The sequence below is a fragment of the Pipistrellus kuhlii genome, unplaced genomic scaffold, assembly GCF_014108245.1.
Source record: "Pipistrellus kuhlii isolate mPipKuh1 unplaced genomic scaffold, mPipKuh1.p scaffold_m20_p_3, whole genome shotgun sequence".
Taxonomy (NCBI): Eukaryota; Metazoa; Chordata; class Mammalia; order Chiroptera; family Vespertilionidae; genus Pipistrellus; species Pipistrellus kuhlii.
Window position 1 is genome coordinate 1,318,664 of NW_023425529.1, and position 20,394 is coordinate 1,339,057.

Sequence of the window (20,394 nt, forward strand, 5' to 3'; positions counted from 1 at the left end):
GGGGCACATCCCCAGTAGAGGGTGTGCAAGAGGCAGCTGATCAATGTTTCTCTCTCATCGATGTTTCTAACTCTATCCCTCTCTCTTCCCCTCTGTAAAAAATCAATAAAATATATTGGGGGGAAGGGGGGAAGAAGGTGGCTTACTGAGCACTCCCCACATGTGGGGCTGACCACTCTGCTCACATCCCCCTGGCCCATCTTTCTCAGCCACTCTAGGTGGAGGAGTTGTTACCCACTTTAGAGATGTGAATACTGAGGCAGAGACATCAAGCCATTGACCCAAGGTCCTACCGCCCTTTCTTTGAACCTCCGTTGCTCTGTCTGTAATGTGGGCAGGACAGAGCCTATTGTGCCAGCAAGCCGGGAGGATTTCAATGAAACGAGTGGCAAATGCCTAGTACAGAGACCTCGCTGCCAGGTGAAGCCGCTCAATCCACCCCATCTCCAGCCCCCAGCCCATCCCCACCCACCCAGCCCCACCCAGCCCCCACCCAGCCCCACCCCACCCAGGCCCACCCCACACAGCCCCCAGGCCCCAGCCCCCAGGCCCCAGCTCCCAGCCCCAGCCCCTAGCCCCCAGCCCCTAGGCACCAGCCCCCGGCCCCGGCCCCTGGCCCCCGGCCACCAGCCCCAGCCCCCAGCCCCCGGCCCCCGGCCCCCGGGCCCCAGCCCACAGCCCCCAGCCCCAGCCCCCGGGCCCCCGGGCCCAGGGCCCCGGGCCCCAGCCCCCAGCCCCGGCCCCGGCCCCCGGCCCCCGGGCCCCAGCCCCCAGCCCCAGCCCCAGCCCCCGGTCCCCGGCCCCCGGCCCCCGGCCCCCGGCCCCGGCCCCCGGCCCCCGGCCCCCGGCCCCCGGCCCCCAGCCCCCGCCCCCGGCCCCCAGCCCCAGCCCCAGCCCCCGGCCCCAGCCCCAGCCCCAGCCCCAGCCCCCAGCCCCCAGCCCCACCCCCAGCCCTCAGCCCCCAGCCCCCAGCCCCCAGCCCCACCCCCAGCCCCAGCCCCCAGCCCCCCGCCCCCACCCCCACCCCCAGCCCCCAGCCCCCGGCCCCAGCCCCAGCCCCACCCCCAGCCCCCAGCCCCCGGCCCCAGCCCCAGCCCCAGCCCCAGCCCCAGCCCCAGCCCCCAGCCCCAGCCCAGCCCCAGCCCCAGCCCCAGCCCCCAGCCCCAGCCCCAGCCCCAGCCCCGGCACCGGGCCGGCTCTCGCCTGGAAGATGACGATCCAGGCGTAGCCGATGTTGTCGAAGTTGATGGCGCCCTTGTGGGGGTTGGCGCTGCCCGTGCGGCACACGTTGTAGTAGCGGTTCCAGTTGACGCAGAGCCCGCTGGCGTTGAGGTCCGGGCGCGCGGCCCCGGGGTCGTAGACGTCGTCCTTGGACAGGCAGCACTCGCGGCCCCGCTCCCGCAGCGGCGGGATCTCGTGGCAGCCCACAATGCCGTTGTCCCCCGAGAGCGAGCAGATGAAGGGCATCTCGTCGTCCTCCTCCGGCTGGTAGTAGGGGGGCAGGGCCACGTCCCCTTGTCTGTCCACGGGCAATGGTGGGCCAGGGAGGAGGAGGGGAGGGGTCACGGCCATGTCCTCAGGCCTTCCACATGCTGGTCCGTCCGCCTGGGAAACCTCCCCACCTCTGCCGCGGCCACAAAGCACACACACACACACACACACACACACACACCCACCCCTTCGCAACCGCTGTGGTCAGTTCCAGGCACCCACCCCGAGGGAGCCTTCCCAGGATCAAGCAGGACTGGTCCTGGACCCCCTGTGGCCAGACTGTACCCTGCACACGCCTCCACCATTGCTCCTGGGCACATACCCTCAACTCCCCTGGGAGCCAAGACTGGGTCTCAGGACCCCTAGGCCCCACGCACGGTTTGCTCAGCACAGAGCAGGTGCTCCGTAAACAGATGCTGAGGTGTACTGACCCACCCACCCTCCCAGGGTATGGGCCTTGGCCTGGTCCCTTCCCCTCCCCGGATTCCCAGGTCCTTCTCTGTGAAACAGAGATAACCTGGGGACCGGAAGGACAGAACAATAAACGGCGTCAGGACAGTTGCTATCCATTAGGAAAATCATAAAGATAGATCCCTACCTCACACCATAGACACAATAAAGCAAACGGGAGAAATCCCGCCCTGGCTGGCGTGGCTCCGTTGGTAGGAGTGTCATCCCGTATACACCGCAGGTACATGGGTTCCATTCCCAGTCAGAGCACACACCCCAGCAGTCGTGGGTTCAATCCCAGGTCGGGGCAAATGCGGGAGGCAACCGATTAATGTTTCTCTCGCCCTTTGGCGTTTCTCTCTCTCTCCCTCTCCCTTCCTCTCTCTCTCTCAAATAGGTCTGGAAATTTCTTTTTCAAACAAAAGAAAATCCTACTGTTCATGTGCAAGATTTTTCATGTTGTCACAAATCTGCAAAGAATTTCCAATGTATTTCTCAAAAACCACCTGTGTGTAAGCAGTTCACACCCGTGTGGTTCAAGGGTCGACTACCATTTGCTGCTTCCACTCTGTTCTCCCTGATGCCCAATGACCAGGGGAAAACTGTGAAGTAAGCGTCACCAGGAGCTGAACGAGTCTCTCGGGGCCTAGTGTAGGCGGGGACTCGGAGCTCAGAGGCCTTCGCTGCTCACGTTAGCATCCAGCCCTTCCGAGGCAGCCCACCGCCGACTCACCGCTGCCTCTCTGCACCCCGGGAGTGAGGATGGGGAGCAGGCGCTCCGTGGGGGGACCTCCCTGGCCCTAAAACGCTCAGCCCCGCGGCGGGGGCCCCGGGGAAGCCGCACTCACACGGTGAAGTTCTCCTCCAGGAAGCAGCGGTTGCGCAGCAGGCCGGCCCACAGCTGCACGCCGATGATGCCGAAGATGAAGAAGACGAAGAAGCAGAGCAGCAGCACGTTCCCCAGCATGGGCAGCGTGTCCAGCAGCAGGTTCACCAGGATGCGCATGCCTGCAGGGCAGGAGGGGCGGTCAGACGGGGAGAGGGCAGCTCGGGACGCACTCCTGGAGGGCGGACACGCGCTGGCCCTCCACCAGGCTGGAGCTCGGGGCACAGGCACGGAGCGTGACCATCGGAGCACCCAGGTCGTGTGGGGAGGGGGGGGGTCTCAGGAGCGGGGGGCTCTGTGCCCGGTGACCGGTGGGGGAGGCCAGTCGGCAGATCTCGGAGCCCCGGATGGGCTCCAGGGTTAGACAAGAGGAGGCAATCCCAGAGGCCAGGAAGAGGCGGGAGGCGAGCGCAGAGGGCCGGGCAGCGGCTGCCAGGCGGGGCCGGATCAGAAACGCCTCTGGAAAGCAGCTCAGGACAATCCCTGCCCGGCGGCTCCCCCGGGCCCGGCCTTTTTGCTCAATTAATTACATTTGCCTCGTCCTCCAGGATATTAACATTCCGAACAGCTCCTGAAAACCTGGCCGGCTGCCTTCCCCGAACGGCATCCGGATCCCTCCTCCCCTCCCCACCTCCCTCGACGGTGCTGGGCCCCAGCTCACTGTCCTCCCGGGGGCCCGGGGAGTCCCAGGGCCGCGCAGCCAAGGCATAATTAGCTAATTAGGGACCCAGAACAAATCCATCATTTCCGTGTGAGGGACAGCGAGGAGGACCCGAGAGACCCCGGCTAATCCTCCTCTTCTGCCCACAGCCAAGGAATTAGCCAAGGCGCTGGGCACAGGAGAAGGAGGCAGAGAGAGGAGAAACACAAAGACAGAGAAAAATGAAGTGGAACAGAGACAGAGAAGCATGGAGACAGAACAGAGATAGAGAAAAAGAGACACAGGGCCAGAAACACAGAGGCTGCCTTCAAGACCTGCCACCATCTGCTCCAGACCACTCATGTCCCTCCACATCTTCCCCAGCCATGTTCTCCTCCTCCAGGCAGTCTTCCATGATTCCCTCCCCCAGTTAGCCATGATGCCCTCCTGGAGCTTATTGTTTCTGCTCTCCTAGTGACTTTCCTGGCCTTTAGCCTAGCATAGGAGCCGGGGGTGGGGGCGGGGGGTCCAGATTGGGGAGGAAGAGGAGAGGACAGTCTGCAGGCAACCCCATGAGTGTGGCTGAGGGCTCTGCTCCCTCTAGCCAAGAAGGGAGACAGTATGGAGTGTCATGTGAGTGGCACCAGGGTAAAGACCGTCTCTGGATGACATTTATTTTACTTTTAAATATTTTTTATTGATTTCAGAGAGGAAGGGAGAGGGAGAAAGGAATAGAAGCATCAGTGATGAGAGGGAATCATTGATCAGCTGCCTCCTGCCCACCCCCACACTGGGGATCGAGCCTGCATCCTGGGCATGTGCCCTGGTCGGGAATTGAACCGTGGCCTCCTCGTTCATAGGTTGACACTCAACCGCTGAGCCACGCCAGCCGGGCTGGATGGCATTTGAAGTCAGGAGCTAGGAGGATCCGGATGACAGATGGGCAGACTGCCTGAGCCGCTCAACCCCTTCACCCTTCCCACCCGGGACCCCGAGCCAGGCCCCTCTGTTCTAAGGGCAGCTGGGCAGCAGCCAGGCAGGGGGACCCTCTGGGGCAGATGGGGACCTGGGAGGAGATGGGGGGTGTGCTTCCTGCTGGCACGGCCCCTGGAGGTCCCGGTGCTCCCCGCAGGTCGGCACGGCCCCCCTGCCAGGCCCACTCATGCCGGAGCAGCTGGACTCGCAGCAGCCTTTCCGGCGGCACCGCCCGCAGCCAAGAGGGGGGCAGTCAGGCCGAGGGCAAGGCAGCCAAGCTTTCAGCCTGACCTCGGGGCTCCCCTCCCGCTCTGCAGCCAGCGTGGAAGGTGCTGAGTGACTAGAGAAGGCCGAATGTTGCTCCTGCCGCTGCCAGCGCCAACCAGTGGTGGGTGCCCAGGAGGTCAGGTCAGGCGGCATACAGCCCAGCCTGAGCTGCTGGCCCGGCCCAGTGGGGGCAACGATGAGCTGATGGGGGGGCCTCAGAGCCCACACCCCAGGCAGGACGTGTGCACCTTGCACCCTCCCCCCAGGAGAGGCCTTGGGCTCCTTCCCGAGTGATCACGCTCAGGCCCTGGGGTGTGGGTCTGGCCCCATCCCACTGAGGTCCTCACAGTCACTGCGGCACAAACATCTATTGGTTCTTCAAACGCCCTACCCCCATGGTCAGCAAACCGCAGCTCGCAAGCCACATGCGGCTCTTTGGCCCCTTGAGTGTGGCTCTTCCACAAAATACCACGGCCTGGGCGAGTCTGTTTCGAAGAAGTGGCGTTAGAAGAAGTTTAAGTTTAAAAAATTCGGCTCTCCAAAGAAATTTCAATCGTTGTGCTGTTTGGCTCTGTTGACTAATGAGTTTGCCGACCACTGCCCTACCCCACCCCAAGTACCTGTGGCCCTCCGCCTGCACCCCCGCTGCCTCCCTTAGAACACGTGTCCCGCTGGCCCCCAGCTCCTGCTCACACGTCTGCCCGCGGAGAAGGGCGGGGGCCGACATGCTAAAAGGAGAGAAAGGGGGTCATGAAGAGGAGCAGCACACTCCGGGTTATACAAGCACGGGCTCCAGGCCTGGTGCTGCTCCTGGCCAGCTGTGGGGCCTCAGTTTCCCCATCTGTAAAATGGGCCAATGTCCCAGGGCTGTCATGACGATGAAATAAGCTCACTTACATGAAGCCCCACAGCCGTTTCTTGTAAGCACCCGATACATTTCATTTTATTATATTTTTAAAATATATTTTATTGATTTTTTTTTTTTTTTTTTACAGAGAGGAAGGAAGAGGGATAGAGAGCTAGAAACGTCGATGAGAGAGAAACATCGACCAGCTGCCTTCTGCACAGTCCCTACAGGGGATGTGCCTGCAACCAATGTACATGCCCTTGACCGGAATCGAACCTGGGACCACTGAGCCAAACCGGTTTCGGCAGACCCGATACATGTTAGCCACGTGTCGTTAGCAGTACTTTTCCGGAAGATGCAGGAAGTCACTCCCGCTCTGCCCGCCTGCAGTCCCTCTGCCAGGGCCACGCAGCCCGCCAGCCGGCTCCTCCTCTGCCTGAGTTGTGGGGTGTCTGCCAGGAGCAGCTTCTACCCGCTGTGCCTGGGGAGCGTCCCCCAGAACCCGGTTCCACAGAGACGCCCCGAGTCCGTCCGCCGCCTCCCCCTCAATGCTCCCAGCTCTTCCTAACAACGGCCCTGGTGAACACTCACTGCAAGGCTCCCACTGCATGCAACTCCCCACTAGCTCTGTGCACACCTGTGGCCTCCCACCATTCCAAACCCACGTGGAGACTGGTGTCACCAACCCCATTGTATCATGGGAGACACGAGGGAGGCCCAGAGAGGAGCGTGGCTTGCCTGCAGCCAGTGGAGGGTCTGTCAGTGCCGAGCACACCTCCAGCTTCTGGGCCTGCAGCTGGGGCCAGACAGCAGCCTTCCCCCCACCCCTTTACTCCGGCTTGTCAGCTCCGCCGCCCTGCCCCAGGGCCTGCCCTGGGACTCACTCTCCACCCCTGCACCGCCCCAGGCTCATCCCCGAGGCCTCTGCATGGAGGTGAGTTGTTGCTGATCCAGGGATTGTGGCCGGATGGGAACCCTGGGGGGCAGTAATCCAGGCCAGGCTCAGCATCCCCCCAGCTGCCCCTGAGCTCCCCAGACCTCTGTACCCCGCAGCCTGGGCCGGGTGTGCTGGGCCAGGTGCACATGCGGGCCAGCAGCCCAGACTCAGCTGGCTCAGGCCTTCGTAGTGACTGCCCTACTTTCTCACGGGAGGAAAAAAAAGCCTTTCATTGTTAAATGGCGTGGCCGGGGGCTTTGGGAGGCACTGCACGGGCTTACGGGGTGTGTGGGCCAGGCAAGGCAGGAGTCACCGGTGCCAGAGGGGGCACTTTTATATATATATATAATTTCAGAGAGGAAGGGAGAGGGAAAGATAGAAACATCAATGATGAGAGAGAATCATTGATCGGCTGCCTTCTGCACACCCCACACTGGGCATGTGCCCAGATCGGGAATCAAACCGTGGCCTCCTGGTTCAGAGGTCGATGCTCAACCACTGGGCCACACCGGCCGGACAAAGGGGGCACTTTTAGAGACAATCCAGCCCCATCGTGCCAAGGCCCAGAGAGGGCGAGTGACTTATGAAAGGTCACACAGCAAGGAAACCAGAACCCAGCCTCTTGGCTCAGAGACTCGTGCTTCCTTCTCTCCTCCCGTCTCCTTTCCTTTGCCCACCCATGGGTGCGTGGCCGGGACAGAGGCCTCCAGGGTGGGTGGGAGGAACACACTTTGCAGGGTTCCATAAAGAGCACCGGGACTTCCAGCTCCCCGACCCCTCCTAGACAACGTTTAAAACCATGCACCGAGTCGAATCCTTCCCCCTGCTCTGTGCAAGGGGGGGAAACTGAGGCCCAGGGACGCTCGGGGGCTTCCCGGGCCACACAGCACGCTCCCGGCAGAGCTGAAAGCCACACCTTGCGTTCTTGACAGCCTTCCCGGTGGGTCTTGTTCTTCAGCCACTTTGCAAACGGCAGGCAGCCGCCCCTGCTCTCCGCAGCTCTGTAACTAATAACCTATCATTTGACTTTGCCTTTTCCCTGCTCTCCGGCCTGCCACCTAGTGGCGGACGTGAACGCTATGGGCTGTTGCTGGGAAGATGAGTCCCGAGGTGAATCAGGCCTCTCAGGAAGCACTGAGGGAGCCTGTGTCCCCGCCACACGTCCTCCGGTGACTGGCAGCGGGCACACAGCTGCCCTCCTGCACACGGGAGCTGGATCCTGGACCTGCTCCAGCCGCCTGAGGCTCCTGTCAGTTAAGTTCCTCAAGAATATGGCTTGACCTCAAGTCCCCTTTCCAGGGAGCCGCTGGGTCAGGGGAAGGAGTGCACTGGTTATACTGTGGGTCCCAGAGTGTCTGGGCTCCCAGCACGCCCCACACCAGTTCATTTGTGAATCGGCTGCAGCGGAGCCAGCTCAGGGCGGACACAGGCTCTCCCATCTCTCCGCCTGAGCCTCCAGGGCCCTGCTAGCAGGAGGGAGGCCCCTGAGGAAGGAGCGAGCCCTCTGCAGGCCTGGCCCCTGCAGCCTCCAGCACAGGAGCCTCCGGGGAGGTGCCCACCCTCCCTGCCCTTCTCGAGGGAACCAAGAAGGCGGGAGGGACTGGAAGGTGACCTCCCGCCTAAGCCAGTTTGGTCAGTGGATAGAGCGTCGGTCAGCCTGCAGACAGACGGGTCCCAGGTTTGATTCTGGCCAAGGGCACATGACCAGATGGTGGGCTTCATCCTCAGTAGGGGGCATGCAGGAGGCAGCTGATCAATGATTCTCTCTCATCATTGATGTTTCTATCTCTCTCTCCCGCTCCCTTCCTCTCTGAAATCAATAAAAATATATATATTTTTAAAAACGTGACCTCCACAGCCAGGAGCCATCTAATGAGCGCCCACACAGTGGGAGAGAGAGGGAGAGGAACACACGTGCCCATGTGCCCCATGTGTGCTCATGTACGTGTGCACACACCCCTATGAGCACATCCCTCACTTGTGCACACTCACATTTGCATACTCCACACACATGCACACACCTTTATCTCTACATACCCCTCACGTGTGCAAATATGCCTTTACATGTATTGCACACCCACGTGTGCACACTCCTCACGTGTGCGTGCACGCCCACATGTGTGCATAGCCTCACATCTATACACGCACCCACATGCGCAAACACACTCTCACACGTGCACACACCCCTCGCGTGTACACACACATGTGCACACCCTTCACAGGTGGGTGGGTGATAAAGCTTAAGTTCAAAGTCACTTAGCACACGTGCGGGAGCCTGGGTTCCTCTCCGTGGTGAGAAGCTGCAGAAGGCCCTCCCTCATACCACCAGCTCCTTCCACACGTGGCCCCCGTGGCCGCCCGCTCCCCGAGGAACCTGCTCCTGAAGCTAGGCTCCCCCACGGTCCACGTGGTCTTGGCTCAGGATCGAGGCCACCCCCCAGCGTCTTCAGGCCCAATCCTGGCCCCTGGGCCCCGCGGGAGCAGGACCGACCTCTGTCCGGCCCCGGAGGGGCCCGGCCCAGCACACGCCCAGCACACGCCTGGCACTGGAAGGGTGGCTGGGGCTCCGTGGGCCGGGCGGGGGAGGGCGCAGACTCACTGGGCACGCGGTTGATGGCTTTGAGGGGCCTCAGGACGCGCACGGTGCGGATGGCCGACAGGTTGATGTTCTGCAGGTCCAGCGAGTACTCCACCATCCTGCGGAGAGAGGGGAGGGTGAGGGCGGCGCAGGAGGCCAGGCAGGGCCACGGGCCAGACCACAGAGGCGCCTGGCCACCCCCGCCTGCCCACGTGTGCCCCCGCCTGCCCGGGAGGGTGTGCCCAGTCCAGTGGGTGGCCCCAAGCTGTCCCTCCTCTGAGAGGGGGCTGGGGCCAGTGACACCACCCTCCAGGCTGCCCTGGGATCAGGAGCTGTCGTTTGGGACAGAGGGATGGAAGGGCCGAGACCTGAGTCCCCGCTGGGGGCCGGTCAGTACACCCTCAGAGGGAGGACCGAGGCGCAGCGGCCCGGGGCTGGCCCGATGGCAGCTGGACGTCAGTCCTCATCTCCGTGCAGCGGCTCCGGCGTCCACGCTGAGCCCGGCCTGTGCAGGGGGCCGTGCCCCCAGAATGGCTCAGGCCCGGCCCTGCCCTCAGCAGCTCCCACTCGGCAGGGGAGGGACTCGAACCGGAGCCCTCCCTCGGCCCTGGTGTTCCTCCTCTGGGCCTCACCACACAGGCCGGCCGCCCGCAGCTCCGTGGCCGCAGACCTCGGCCCCTCTGTGGTTCCCTGCCTCCCACCAGCTCCTACCTGCCCCCCCCCCCCCCCCCCCGTGCTGCACCCCAGCCTGACCCGGAGGCCCCATGCACCAAAGCCTCCCCCGCCCCCGGGCTCTGGCACGGCTGCCGCTGCACCTGTCAGCACCGTCATCAGCAGGAAATGAAGGCTTTTCCACGCACCACGCAAACCTGTCCGCCTGTTGTACAGCCGCCTCCCCTCCCTCCCGCTGCTGGAGGAGTAACTGAGTGAAAGCTTCCTTTGCCTGGAATGCCTCATCCATCCCCGGCTTTCTAGGGCACAGGCTCCGGCTCGGCACGCGCTCGCTCGCTCTCTCGCTCGCTCTCTCTCTCTCCCCCCGCCTCGCTCCCTCCCTGCCTCCCTCCTTCTGTCTCCCCCATATGCACACACACACAATCACACACCTGCACACACCCGCTCGTGCACACACACCCTCACCCCTCACACACCCTCATTCGCACACATGCCTTCCAGAGCCCCAGTTCAGGGGGCGCGACCGCAACAAGGTGACAGCGGCCTGGAACTGGAGACAGGGACCTGAGGGAGCAGAGGAGAAGGGAGGCAGAGAGGGAGGGGTGCCAAGGGCAGCAGCCCTGCAAGAGGGGGAGGGGGAGGAGGAGGGGGAGGAGGAGGGGGAGGAGGAGAGGGAAAAGGAGGGGGAGGAGGAGAGGGAAAAGGAGGGGGAGGAGGAGGGGGAGGAGGAGGGGGAGGGGAGAGGGAGAGGGGAGGAAGGGGAGGAGGGAGGGGAGGGGGAGGGGGAGGGGAGAGGGAGGGGGAGGGGGAGGGGGAGGAGGAGGGAGAGGGGGAGGGGGAGGGGGAGGGAGAGGGGGAGGGAGAGGAGGAGGGGGAGGGACGGGGAGGGGCCCGGAACGAGGGCAGAGGATGAGCGGAGAGGGGGCCTGAGCGCGGAGCTGTGTGAGGATTCCGCGCGTGGGTGAGCCAAACTGTCGTCCTCACATTTTGAGGAGAGAGCTCTCCAGGCAGCCGGGGAGATGTGTGACGGAGGCGCTGCGGGGGTGGCACACACAGGCACACACACAGGCGCGCGCACACACACACACACACACACACACACATGCGCACACACACGCGCACAGGCTTAGGAGAGCCACCCCATCACCCATCGCAGGCTCAGCTCCTGCCAGCCCCTCCCCCTCCCCCCCAGGAATGCAGCTCTGCCTCCCTCCCAGGCTCTCCCCTGCTGCCCAGGGGGCAGTGCCAGGCCCTGGGAGTGGGGGAGGGGCCAGGTCGTGGGGGCCTCGCTGGGTGTGCAGAAGGTGGGGGTCCCCAGCCCCTGCCAGGTGGAAGCCACCTGGCTCTGTGTTCCAGGAGCCCGGAGCCCACCTGTGAGGTCCAGCGGGTGCCAGACCAGGATGGGTGCCATCCCGGGAAGTCTCACGGGGGAGTAGATAGCTGCCTCGCCGCGGACAGGGAGCAGGAAAAGCAAACGGCTCTGGAAGGCTGCTGCCTGCCAAGCCCCGCTCACATCCCGCCCCGCGGGCACCTGTGTGTGCTCACACCTCCTGGGTCCACTTCCACCCTCTGCTGCTCCCTGGACCCGGCGGGCCAGGGCCACAGCCACCGGGACCGGCTGAGGAGCCCTCGGGACAACGCTGCCCGGTCTGACTCCCCGTCCCTCCTCACAGAGCCCGGGCCCATGGCCACTCAAGAAGGACCCTCCCTCACCCCCACCTGACACCCCAGATTGTCCAGGTGGGAGCACACCTTCTGCAAAAGCCCCAGACCTCAGCAGGGTCCCCACAGAAAAGCTCCCAAGAGAAATTTCTTGTAGAATTTAGTGTCAAGATCTTAGCTCTGTTTGAGCTTCCTGGCTGTCAAGTCAAAAAGGGACATGTGGCCCTGACCGGTGTGGCTCAGTGGATAGAGCATCGGTCTGCGGACTCAAGGGCTACAGGTTCGATTCCGGTCAAGGGCATGTACCTTGGTTGCAGGCACATCCCCAGTAGGGGGTGTGCAAGAGGCAGCTGATTGATGTTTCTCTCTCATCCATGTTTCTAACTCTCCCTCTCCCTTCCTCTCTCTAAAATTCAATTATATATATATACATATATATATATATATATATATATTTTTTTTTTTAAGGTACATGTGATGAGTTACTGAGTTCTGAGCAGCACGAGAGATCTTATGGATTCATCCAGGGACTGACTCTATTAGCCTAAACATGTCTCCCAGGTCCTAATGCTCTCCTTTTGTGTGCTGCCGCTGCCTCCCCTGCCTGGGGAGATGAGACTAGGTGCACACGACTTCAGTGATAGAGGGCACATAGTAGGTGCACAATGGAAAGTCTCCTTCTCCGAGAGGAAGAGGACGGGGGGGAGTGGGGGGAAACGTGCAGCTGGGCGGTGAGGCTGTGGGTGTTACTCTCTGCCCGGGGAAGCACACTGTCCTGATGAGACTCCGCTCACCAACATGGCACAGGGTGCCCCCAGCTCCACCGCCCTGCCCGAGCTGGCAGCCCCCCTTTCCCGGCAGCCGCAGCGCCTCCCGGCTGCCTCCACCTCCTGCCTCCTCTCCACAGCCCGCCTTCCTTCCCCAGGAGAAACCCCCTAAAACTGAAACCCGGACGTGCCACTCCCCAAGTCAAACCTCCAACGTCTCCCCACTGCTCTCGGGCCAAAGACCCAGCCCGGCCTCCGCCTTCAAGGCCCTCTAGTCTGCTAGTCCCCTTCCCCAGGCCCGCTCCGGCCCCAGGCACCCAGGTGCCCTGCCAGGCCCGGGAGCTCCCAGACACACCCTCCCTCCCCAGTCCTCTGCACAGGGCCCTTTCTCCTCCCTCATCCGTCCTTTCAGGCCTCCTCCTCCTGTGTACGCCCTCCCTGCACCCAGGCTGAACCCGCCCCTCTCTGCTCCGGCTCCTTCCCACCCTGGCCAGTCTGGTCCCCAAGCAGACCGAGTCAAGGACTGGAGGGCAGCGGTTACCCGGGAGGGGAGCCAGGAAGCACAGTGAGGGAGGGGGAGGAGGGAAGCCAGATGGGAGCTGTTCACCAGCAGAGGACCGCTGAGGGCAGTGAGGGTGCCATCCCAGTGACACCCCTCCCCTCCGCGCCCCCCCCCTCCAGAGACCACGTGGTCTCGGGGCGGGGGGGTGGGGGGGGGCAGGGGCTGCAGGGTTATCCGAAAACTGGCTGAGTCCTGGCCGCGCCCTCTGTGCTCCTCAGACACAGCACCCACACCAGCCCCGCTGAGGACCGAGGAGCATGAGTCCCACCTGTGACAGGTGCTCTCCCACCCTCCCCTACCGCCGGCCTCCTCCCCCCACCCCGAGTGACAGCTGTGGGGGTGCCCAGCCCCAAAAGCAGCAGCGACAGCGAAGGGGCCGCGGTGGGTGCAGAAGCACCAGCACCGGGCCGGCTGCCCTCAGGCCCCAAGTTAAGACATCTCTTGCAGGAGAGAGAAATTAGTTCCTAATTGCACGGTTACATTATCACACAGCTTCGTGCTAAAAGTCTAAAAAAACAACAAACCCCCCTCCGCCAGTGCCGGCTCCCAGCGCCTAATTAGGTGAGTAATTTTGCTGTAAAGTGAGTCCTTCTGTCCTGACATCGCCCTGGGGGCGGGGGGGGGTGGCTCCAGGTGTCATCCGGGCAGAGGGACTCTGTGCAGCCAGGCTGGTGGGGCTGCAGGCGGACAGTGACTCCTGGGGCACAGTGAGCCCCACTTAGTCCCGCCCAGGAGCCTCCTTCTCCGACTCCCCGTCCCCCTGGGTCCCAGGAGAGGCCCAGAGACCCCGGCAGGCAAGCCAACCCGGACGCCATCCTCGGCCAGCAGGACTGACGTGGGATGGGCATGGGACCCCAGGCAGACCCAGCCCTGGAGCCAGCACCGAAGGGAGAGGTGCCCTCCCCTGCTAAGCCACCGCCCGGACGCCCAGGGGCGCTGATGGCCATCTTGCCTCTGCGGTGGCCGGAGGATCTGGCCAACACAAAGGAAGGCCAGGGCCAGCGCGGCCGAGCGGCCGGATGCTGGCCATATGGTCCGGCCACTCCCCACAGCTGTACCCGAACCCTGGCTCCGCCCTCGGTACTGCCCGTCTGTCCTGTGTGCCAGTCATTCCCCGGGGCCGTGGGGCCGTGTGCCCAGGCTTTCTGTCGCAGCGATCGGAGTCCTGGCTGGTTCCCAGGCCTCTGAACTCGCTCTGCGCCCGCTCCCCGTGGTGGGACCAGGAGCCCCTGTGATGAGGACGCCGAGGCTCGGAGAGCACCCAGGTCACACGCCAGGGAGTGGGGGCCCAGGGACTCGGTGTGACACCCCCCAGCACACACCTCCTCAGCCATCAGGCCAGGCCGCCTCTGGCTCCTGAGCACCCCTTCCCCCCAGATGGCCGGTAAGCACAGCACAGATGGCAGCACACGGGATGGGGCCAGCACGGGGCAGTGTGTCCCAGTGGTTAGAGCCTGGGTTCCCATCCCAGCTCCTGCTGCGAGTGCCCCGCATGACCTCAGGCAAGTCACCAAACTGGCCTCACGGGGGTGCGGGGAGGACCAGTGTTCCTTTATGGATTCAGCGCTCAGAACCGAGCCTGACACAAACCAGAGCCAAAGAGTGTCATCTAGTAGAAGCCACAGCCTCCTCTGCGGCCTTGGGTCCCGCCGGCCCACCAATCACAGGACGCCCGCCTCCACCCCTCCCTGGACCCCCCTCCTGCCAGAGAGAGCCAGAGCAGGAAGCAGGCCTCCGGAAGCTCCCTGGCACAATCCCGGCCCTGCCCACCCTAGCCCTGCCCTGCATCCAGGGACACCCAAGCATCTCCGACTCCCAGAGTTTCCAGTCTACACGCCTTGGCATCTACCTGGAGTGCCCTCCCCAGACTTCCAGACCCCATCCCATCTGGAAAAGGTTCCTTTCCAGCTCTCCCCGGGTGCCCCCCGTACCTCTATCCTGGACCCCTGGCTCTGAGGCCTGCTCTGTCACCGCCCCGTTCCACAGAGCCGGCCAGCTCCCTGTCCCCAGGGGTCCCCTCTCCCTGTCCCCGGGGTCCCCTCTCCCTGTCCCCGGGGATCCCCAGCTCCCTGTCCCCGGGGGTCCCCAGCTCCCTGTCCCTGCGGAGTCCCCAGCTCCCTGTCCCCGGGGGTCCCCTCTCCCTGTCCCCGGGGGTCCCCTCTCCCTGTCCCCGGGGGTCCCAGCTCCCTGTCCCCACGGGTTCCCCAGCTCCCTGTCCCCAGGGGTCCCCAGCTCCCTGTCCCCGGGGGCCCCAGCTCCCTGTCCCCGGGGGTCCCCTCTCCCTGTCCCCGGGGGTCCCCAGCTCCCTGTCCCGGGGGGCCCCCAGCTCCCTGTCCCCAGGGGTCCCCAGCTCCCTGTCCCCGGGGGCCCCAGCTCCCTGTCCCCGGGGGTCCCCTCTCCCTGTCCCCGGGGGTCCCCTCTCCCTGTCCCCGGGGTCCCCTCTCCCTGTCCCCGGGGGTCCCCAGCTCCCTGTCCCCGGGGGCCCCCAGATCCCTGTCCCCGGGGGTCCCCAGCCTCGCCCAGGGCCCCCCACGCCAGCTTGTCAAACAGACGACGTGAAGGCCTGGGTTGGGGAGAATGCTTGGCACTGACAAGAAACATCCATGACTGAGATTTAACGTCTTTCCAGGAAACACCCCTCCCGGGAGAGGATCCTGTGCGTTGCTGATAAAAATAGGGTGTTTCCTCAATCTTTCCAAGGGGCCCATGGGGGCTTTCTTAAAATGGAGCTTAAGATGTAGCCCGTGGAGGGGAAGCTGAGATGCTGGAAACGGCGGATCGTGTGTCCGGAGGCAGCTCGGTGCTGACTCAGGCCCGTAACCAGACCCCCAGCCCGCGCCCCCTCCCCGCCCCTTGCACTCAGGGGGTGATTCGTGGAGGGAAGGCATACGGAGAGTGAACGTCAGAGGGCAGCACCGTTCACGTTGGCCAGTACTTATTTATCGATCAATTTCACCCATCTATCCTCACACGAGAACAGGGGTTAGTGACTGATAAAGAAAATGGGGATAAAAGGGAGAGATCAGCCGAAACCGGTTTGGCTCAGTGGATAGAGCGTCGGCCTGCGGACTGAAGGGTCCCGGGTTCCATTCCGGTCAAGGACATGTACCTTGGTTGCGGGCACATCCCCAGTGCGGGGTGTGCAAGAGGCAGCTGATGCATGACTCTCTCTCATCGATGTTTCTAGCTCTCTATCCCTCTCCCTTCCTCTCTGTACAAAGTCAATAAAATATATTTAAAAAAAAAAGGGAGAGATCAACCAAAAAATTTATGTGCATACATATGAGCCTAACCAGTGGTCAAGGACAACAGGGGGTTGGGGGCATGAGTGGGGAGGGGTGGGGGATTGGAATGGCGGGGTTGAGGACAAATATGTGATACTATAAAGAATTTTTTTTTTAATGATGCTGAAACCACCTCAGGTCAGGTTCAGAGGAAAGGGGGAGTTGGGGGTTACAAGTGGAAGGAAGGGCTGCGAGCTGGCGGGGACCTCAGCAGCAGGAGACCCTGGACCCTCTGGGAAGGCTCCCCCCATCGCGCCCCCCCCCCCCCCCCCCCCGTGGCCGTGCTCCAGGGCCCGCACCTCTGGGCGGAGCTGCCAGATAAAACACGGCTGATCAGTTAGGTTTGAACTTCCGATAAGGACAAGCTATGATGTTTGAGACTGTAAGTCCCCGATACTGGTGTACCTCCTGTCCACCGCCCATACAGCTTAGCTTCGTTCGGTCGGAGGAGACTTGGCACCAGCACAGGACAGAGAGCCCCTGAGCTCTGTCTACCAAGCTGGGGAAATGCCCCTCTCCGGGACCCTGTCCTTCCTCCAGGGCAGATCGAGAGGACTAGTTTGGCCTCTGAACTAGCCAAACCCCTCCCGCTGTGAGGCAGCTTGGGCTCTGGGGCCGTCGTACCTGAGCACATGGGAGATCTGCCTCCTGCAGGCGCTGTGACCTGGGCAGGCTGCCCACCTCTCAGAGGCTCCGAGTCCTCTCCGCCAAATGGGCTCACCCACCCCACATCCTCAGCACGGGGAGGGTGTAAGAGGGCCCGCCCCGCCAGCAAACACCAGTGGTTTCCGCCTGCCGAGGCCCTTTCTCTGCTCTCAGGGTAAGAGCCCTGGACTTGCCAGGACGACCCTCCCCACGCCCAGGCCACGTGGAGTGGATGCGCCTGACCTCCGACCCACTGGCCCACTGACCCACAGGTGCTGCTGGGGGCCTGGATGTAGGTCTGGCCAACCAAAGTGCTGCCTCCGGCTGCGGTGATTGGCTCAGAGATGAGCAATGACCCACACCAGCCGCTCCAAGCCAAGCAGGGTCAATGCCGCACCCGCTGGGCATGGCTGGGGACGGAGAGGGGGTTTGGGGTTAAGCCTGAGGCAGTGGGCTGTGAACCCCACGGAGAAAGCTGCCGGCGGTGGAGGTGGGCGCAGAGGAATGAGCAGCCGTGGGAAGGGAGGACACTGTCCGGTGATGCATTTCAGGAGCCTGGGTCGAGCAGGCCCTGAAGTCAGAGACGCCTCGGCTTTCGGTGTGCCGGGTTCCCATCCGGTAGAACCGAGAGAGCCCTGCCTGATCGGTGAGTGACTGGCGGCTGGCATGTCAGCCTGTGGCCTGAGAATGTCTGGTGACTACGCCCCCTCCCTCATGGCATCTAGTATCCTGTTCCCATAGAAACGGACCTGAGCAGTGATCACCACTCTCTCTCCCACTCAACTTCATACGCAAATGAAGAATCCTCTACACCAAGGTCCACACCCACCCCCTGGCCAGCTCAGCTCCAAGACAACGGCCCCAGATACCCTCCCCCCAGCTCTGCGAGGCCTGGACACCACGGATATGAAGCACACACGTCATGGTGTTTCCTCCTTCTCCAGGCTGGCCAGGGCGAGGCTGTGGGGAGTCCAGGAGGGTGCCTCAGCCTCGGCCCTGCCCGCAGAGCACCCGGGCCTTGGAGCAGACAAGCCTGTAGAACCCAGGATAAGTGAGCGTGTGAAGTCAGGGTCGTGAACGGAAGGGCGCCTGGGCCTGCTGACACACGAATGCTCCCTGACCCACAGGGCAACACACAGAAGGGAGGCCGGCTGCAGCGGCTTCTGGAAACAGCCCCCGTGATGGCCCTATGATGCCCATCACCACAGCCAGGTCTGCCGGCAGACACAGCCCTCTGTGGAGCTGGCACCAGTCAGGATTTGACTTTAGATTTCTCCACAGATCACACACCCTGCTTGGTCAGAGCGCTGAAGGTTCGGACCAGAGAGCTCGGAGACAGGGGAGGGCCACAGCGTTGGTCTGAAGCAGACAAAGAAACGAAGGCCCAGGGAGAAGACTTAGCCGACTCAGAGTTGCCCACCCAACGTGCATTCTCTTCTTCTCCTCTGGCCTGGCCCCAGAGAACAACTCTTGGTTGATTTGGCCAAATTCAGTGATTTTTTCCCAGCTTCCCTTGCAGCTAAGGATGGCCACAAGAGCCAATTATGGACAAGTGTGTTGGGATGGGGGAAAGATCTAGGAAAGAAAACATCATTTTCCCGATCCAGCTGGACAGGTGCGGCTGGCAGATCCCTATCTCCCTGTCTCCCTGCCTCCGATGCGGACATGATGCCCACTGCTTCAGCAGCCACCTTGTGACCAGGAAGAAAGACCTAAAAAAATCACAGGAACATCCCAGAGCCATCGCCAGTAACCACTGACCTCCAAACTTCCTGTTCTATCAGAGAAAACACTCCAGAATTTGCTCGGGCCACTGTTGGTTGGACGTTGTGGTTACTTGCAGCCACATGCACCCTGGGAGTTTACCCAGAACCAGGACACGATGCCAGCCCGTGGAGCCAAGCTCTCTGCCTTCAGCTCCTGCTGTGCCCCTCACCAGCCCGTGACCTTGAGCAAGCCACTCCGTGTCCCCGTGCCTCTGTGAGATGGAACTTCCCCGAGTCCCTCCCACACAGAGGTAGCTGAGAGATTAGACAGATAATGCACAGCCTCGGTGCACAGTAAGTACTCGGCACTCCGCAGATGCCCTTCCTTTCATCACGCCCCTAAGAGGATTCAATTCCCTTTGCTTTTTAAAGTCCCACTGATGGGGCACTTCGGACCAAAGGAACTCCCAGCAAGCAACCGCGGCGGGGTCGTGCCCGCCGGTCTTTTTAGAAAGCTCTAGTGTGGGGCCGGGGAAGAAGGCTTATTGACGTTTTATTTCCCAAGGGCCTGGGAGAGTCAGGGTGGGAACCTGCACGCTTAGGAGGAGATGTTCGCAGACTGTGACAAAGCCCGACCCAGCCTTCCCCTCCCACTCCCCGGCCAGGTGCTGCGTGACTGACGTTACTGCTATCGGTGCCATTTTTTTTTTTTTTTAACCATCTGGGTCTCTTTTTCTTTCTTTATGATTTTTCTTTTCTTTTCTTTCTTTTATTTTTTAAATATATTTTATTGATTTTTTACAGAGAGGAAGAGAGAGGGATAAAGAGTTAGAAACATCAATGAAAGAGAATCATCGATCAGCTGCCTCTTGCACACCCCCTACTGGGGATGTGCCCGCAACCAAGGTACATGCCCTTGACCGGAATCGAACCTGGGACCTTTCAGTCCTCAGGCCGACGCTCTATCCACTGAGCCAAACCGGTCTCGGCTGTGCCAATTTTATTAATGATAGAAATCCTCACGAGGAATCCCGCTGTTCTGTTCACAAAGTGCATCTACTCGTCGGGAAGATTAATCTAGATCCTGGATGCTGATCAGGAAAGGAGCCCTCCACACGCCTCTCCTCCTCCCTGAGCGCCACCCACTGTGCTTCCGGGGAGGGGCTCTGGGTGGTCAGACGAGTTAGACCAGTGGTCAGCAAACTCATGAGCCAAATATCAACAGGACAACGATTGAAATTTCTTTGGAGAGCCACATTTTTTAAACGTAAACTTCTTCTAACGCCACTTCTTCAACATAGACTCGTCCAGCCGTGGTATTTTGTGGAAGAGCCACACTCAAGGGGCCAAAGAGCCGCAGGTGGCTAGAGAGCCGCAGTTTGCCGACCATGGAGCTGCCATGGTTCCCAGGTCCTGCTGTGTCTGCCGGGTCTGGACCCCTGGGTGAGGCCCAGGAATCTGTCTTTTAGCATGGGCCCCAGGATGTCTGTTGTCCCTTGAGTTTTGAGGAGCACTGAGTTGGGGTGTAAGGCTATGCACATGCTTGAGGATTGGGGTTGGGGTCACCCCATCCCAGGCCGCTTCCACGTGTCCCTCAGCTGCTCCACTCCGTGCTTTCACTGTCACAGTCGGACGCTCTAAAAGGCTCTTCCACACAGGGCAGCTCCTGGTCCCTCCCTCACCTAAGGTGGGGTTCTGCCTCGGCCTCATTCTGGAGAGGTCCCTGCAGCTGGCCCACCAGTCCTGGCTCACCCTACAACAGTGTTTCCCAAAGTGCGGTCCGCGTACCCCCAGGGGTCTGGGAAGAGTTTGGTGGGGGTACGCGTTGCACCGGAGTTTGGTGGGGATATGCACTGCGCCTAATTCTACGTTCTCATGAGTACGAGGGGTACTCAGCGTTACGGAAATTATAGAAGGGGTACACATATGTCAAAAGTTTGGGGAACATTGCTAGAGGCTCAGCAGTGGAATTCTCGGGGAAGTTTTTACTATGCAGGTGCCCAGGCCCCTCCCACCACTGGTGAT

At 62.0% G+C, this 20,394-nt stretch overlaps 1 protein-coding gene across 3 annotated transcripts in view; it reads right to left on the reverse strand.

The window, feature by feature from the left end:
* CACNA1I (calcium voltage-gated channel subunit alpha1 I) overlaps window positions 1-20,394 on the reverse strand; it is a 96,946-nt gene that overhangs the window by 40,873 nt on the left and 35,679 nt on the right. For all 3 annotated transcript variants that reach the window (XM_045587468.1, XM_036457823.2, XM_045587467.1), the window contains 3 exons: window positions 9,093-9,190; window positions 2,790-2,949; window positions 1,204-1,519 (listed from right to left, as the gene is read on the reverse strand). In XM_045587468.1, coding sequence (XP_045443424.1) covers window positions 1,204-1,519; window positions 2,790-2,949; window positions 9,093-9,190 — 574 coding nt within the window. The remainder of the gene's footprint in view (window positions 1-1,203; window positions 1,520-2,789; window positions 2,950-9,092; window positions 9,191-20,394) is intronic.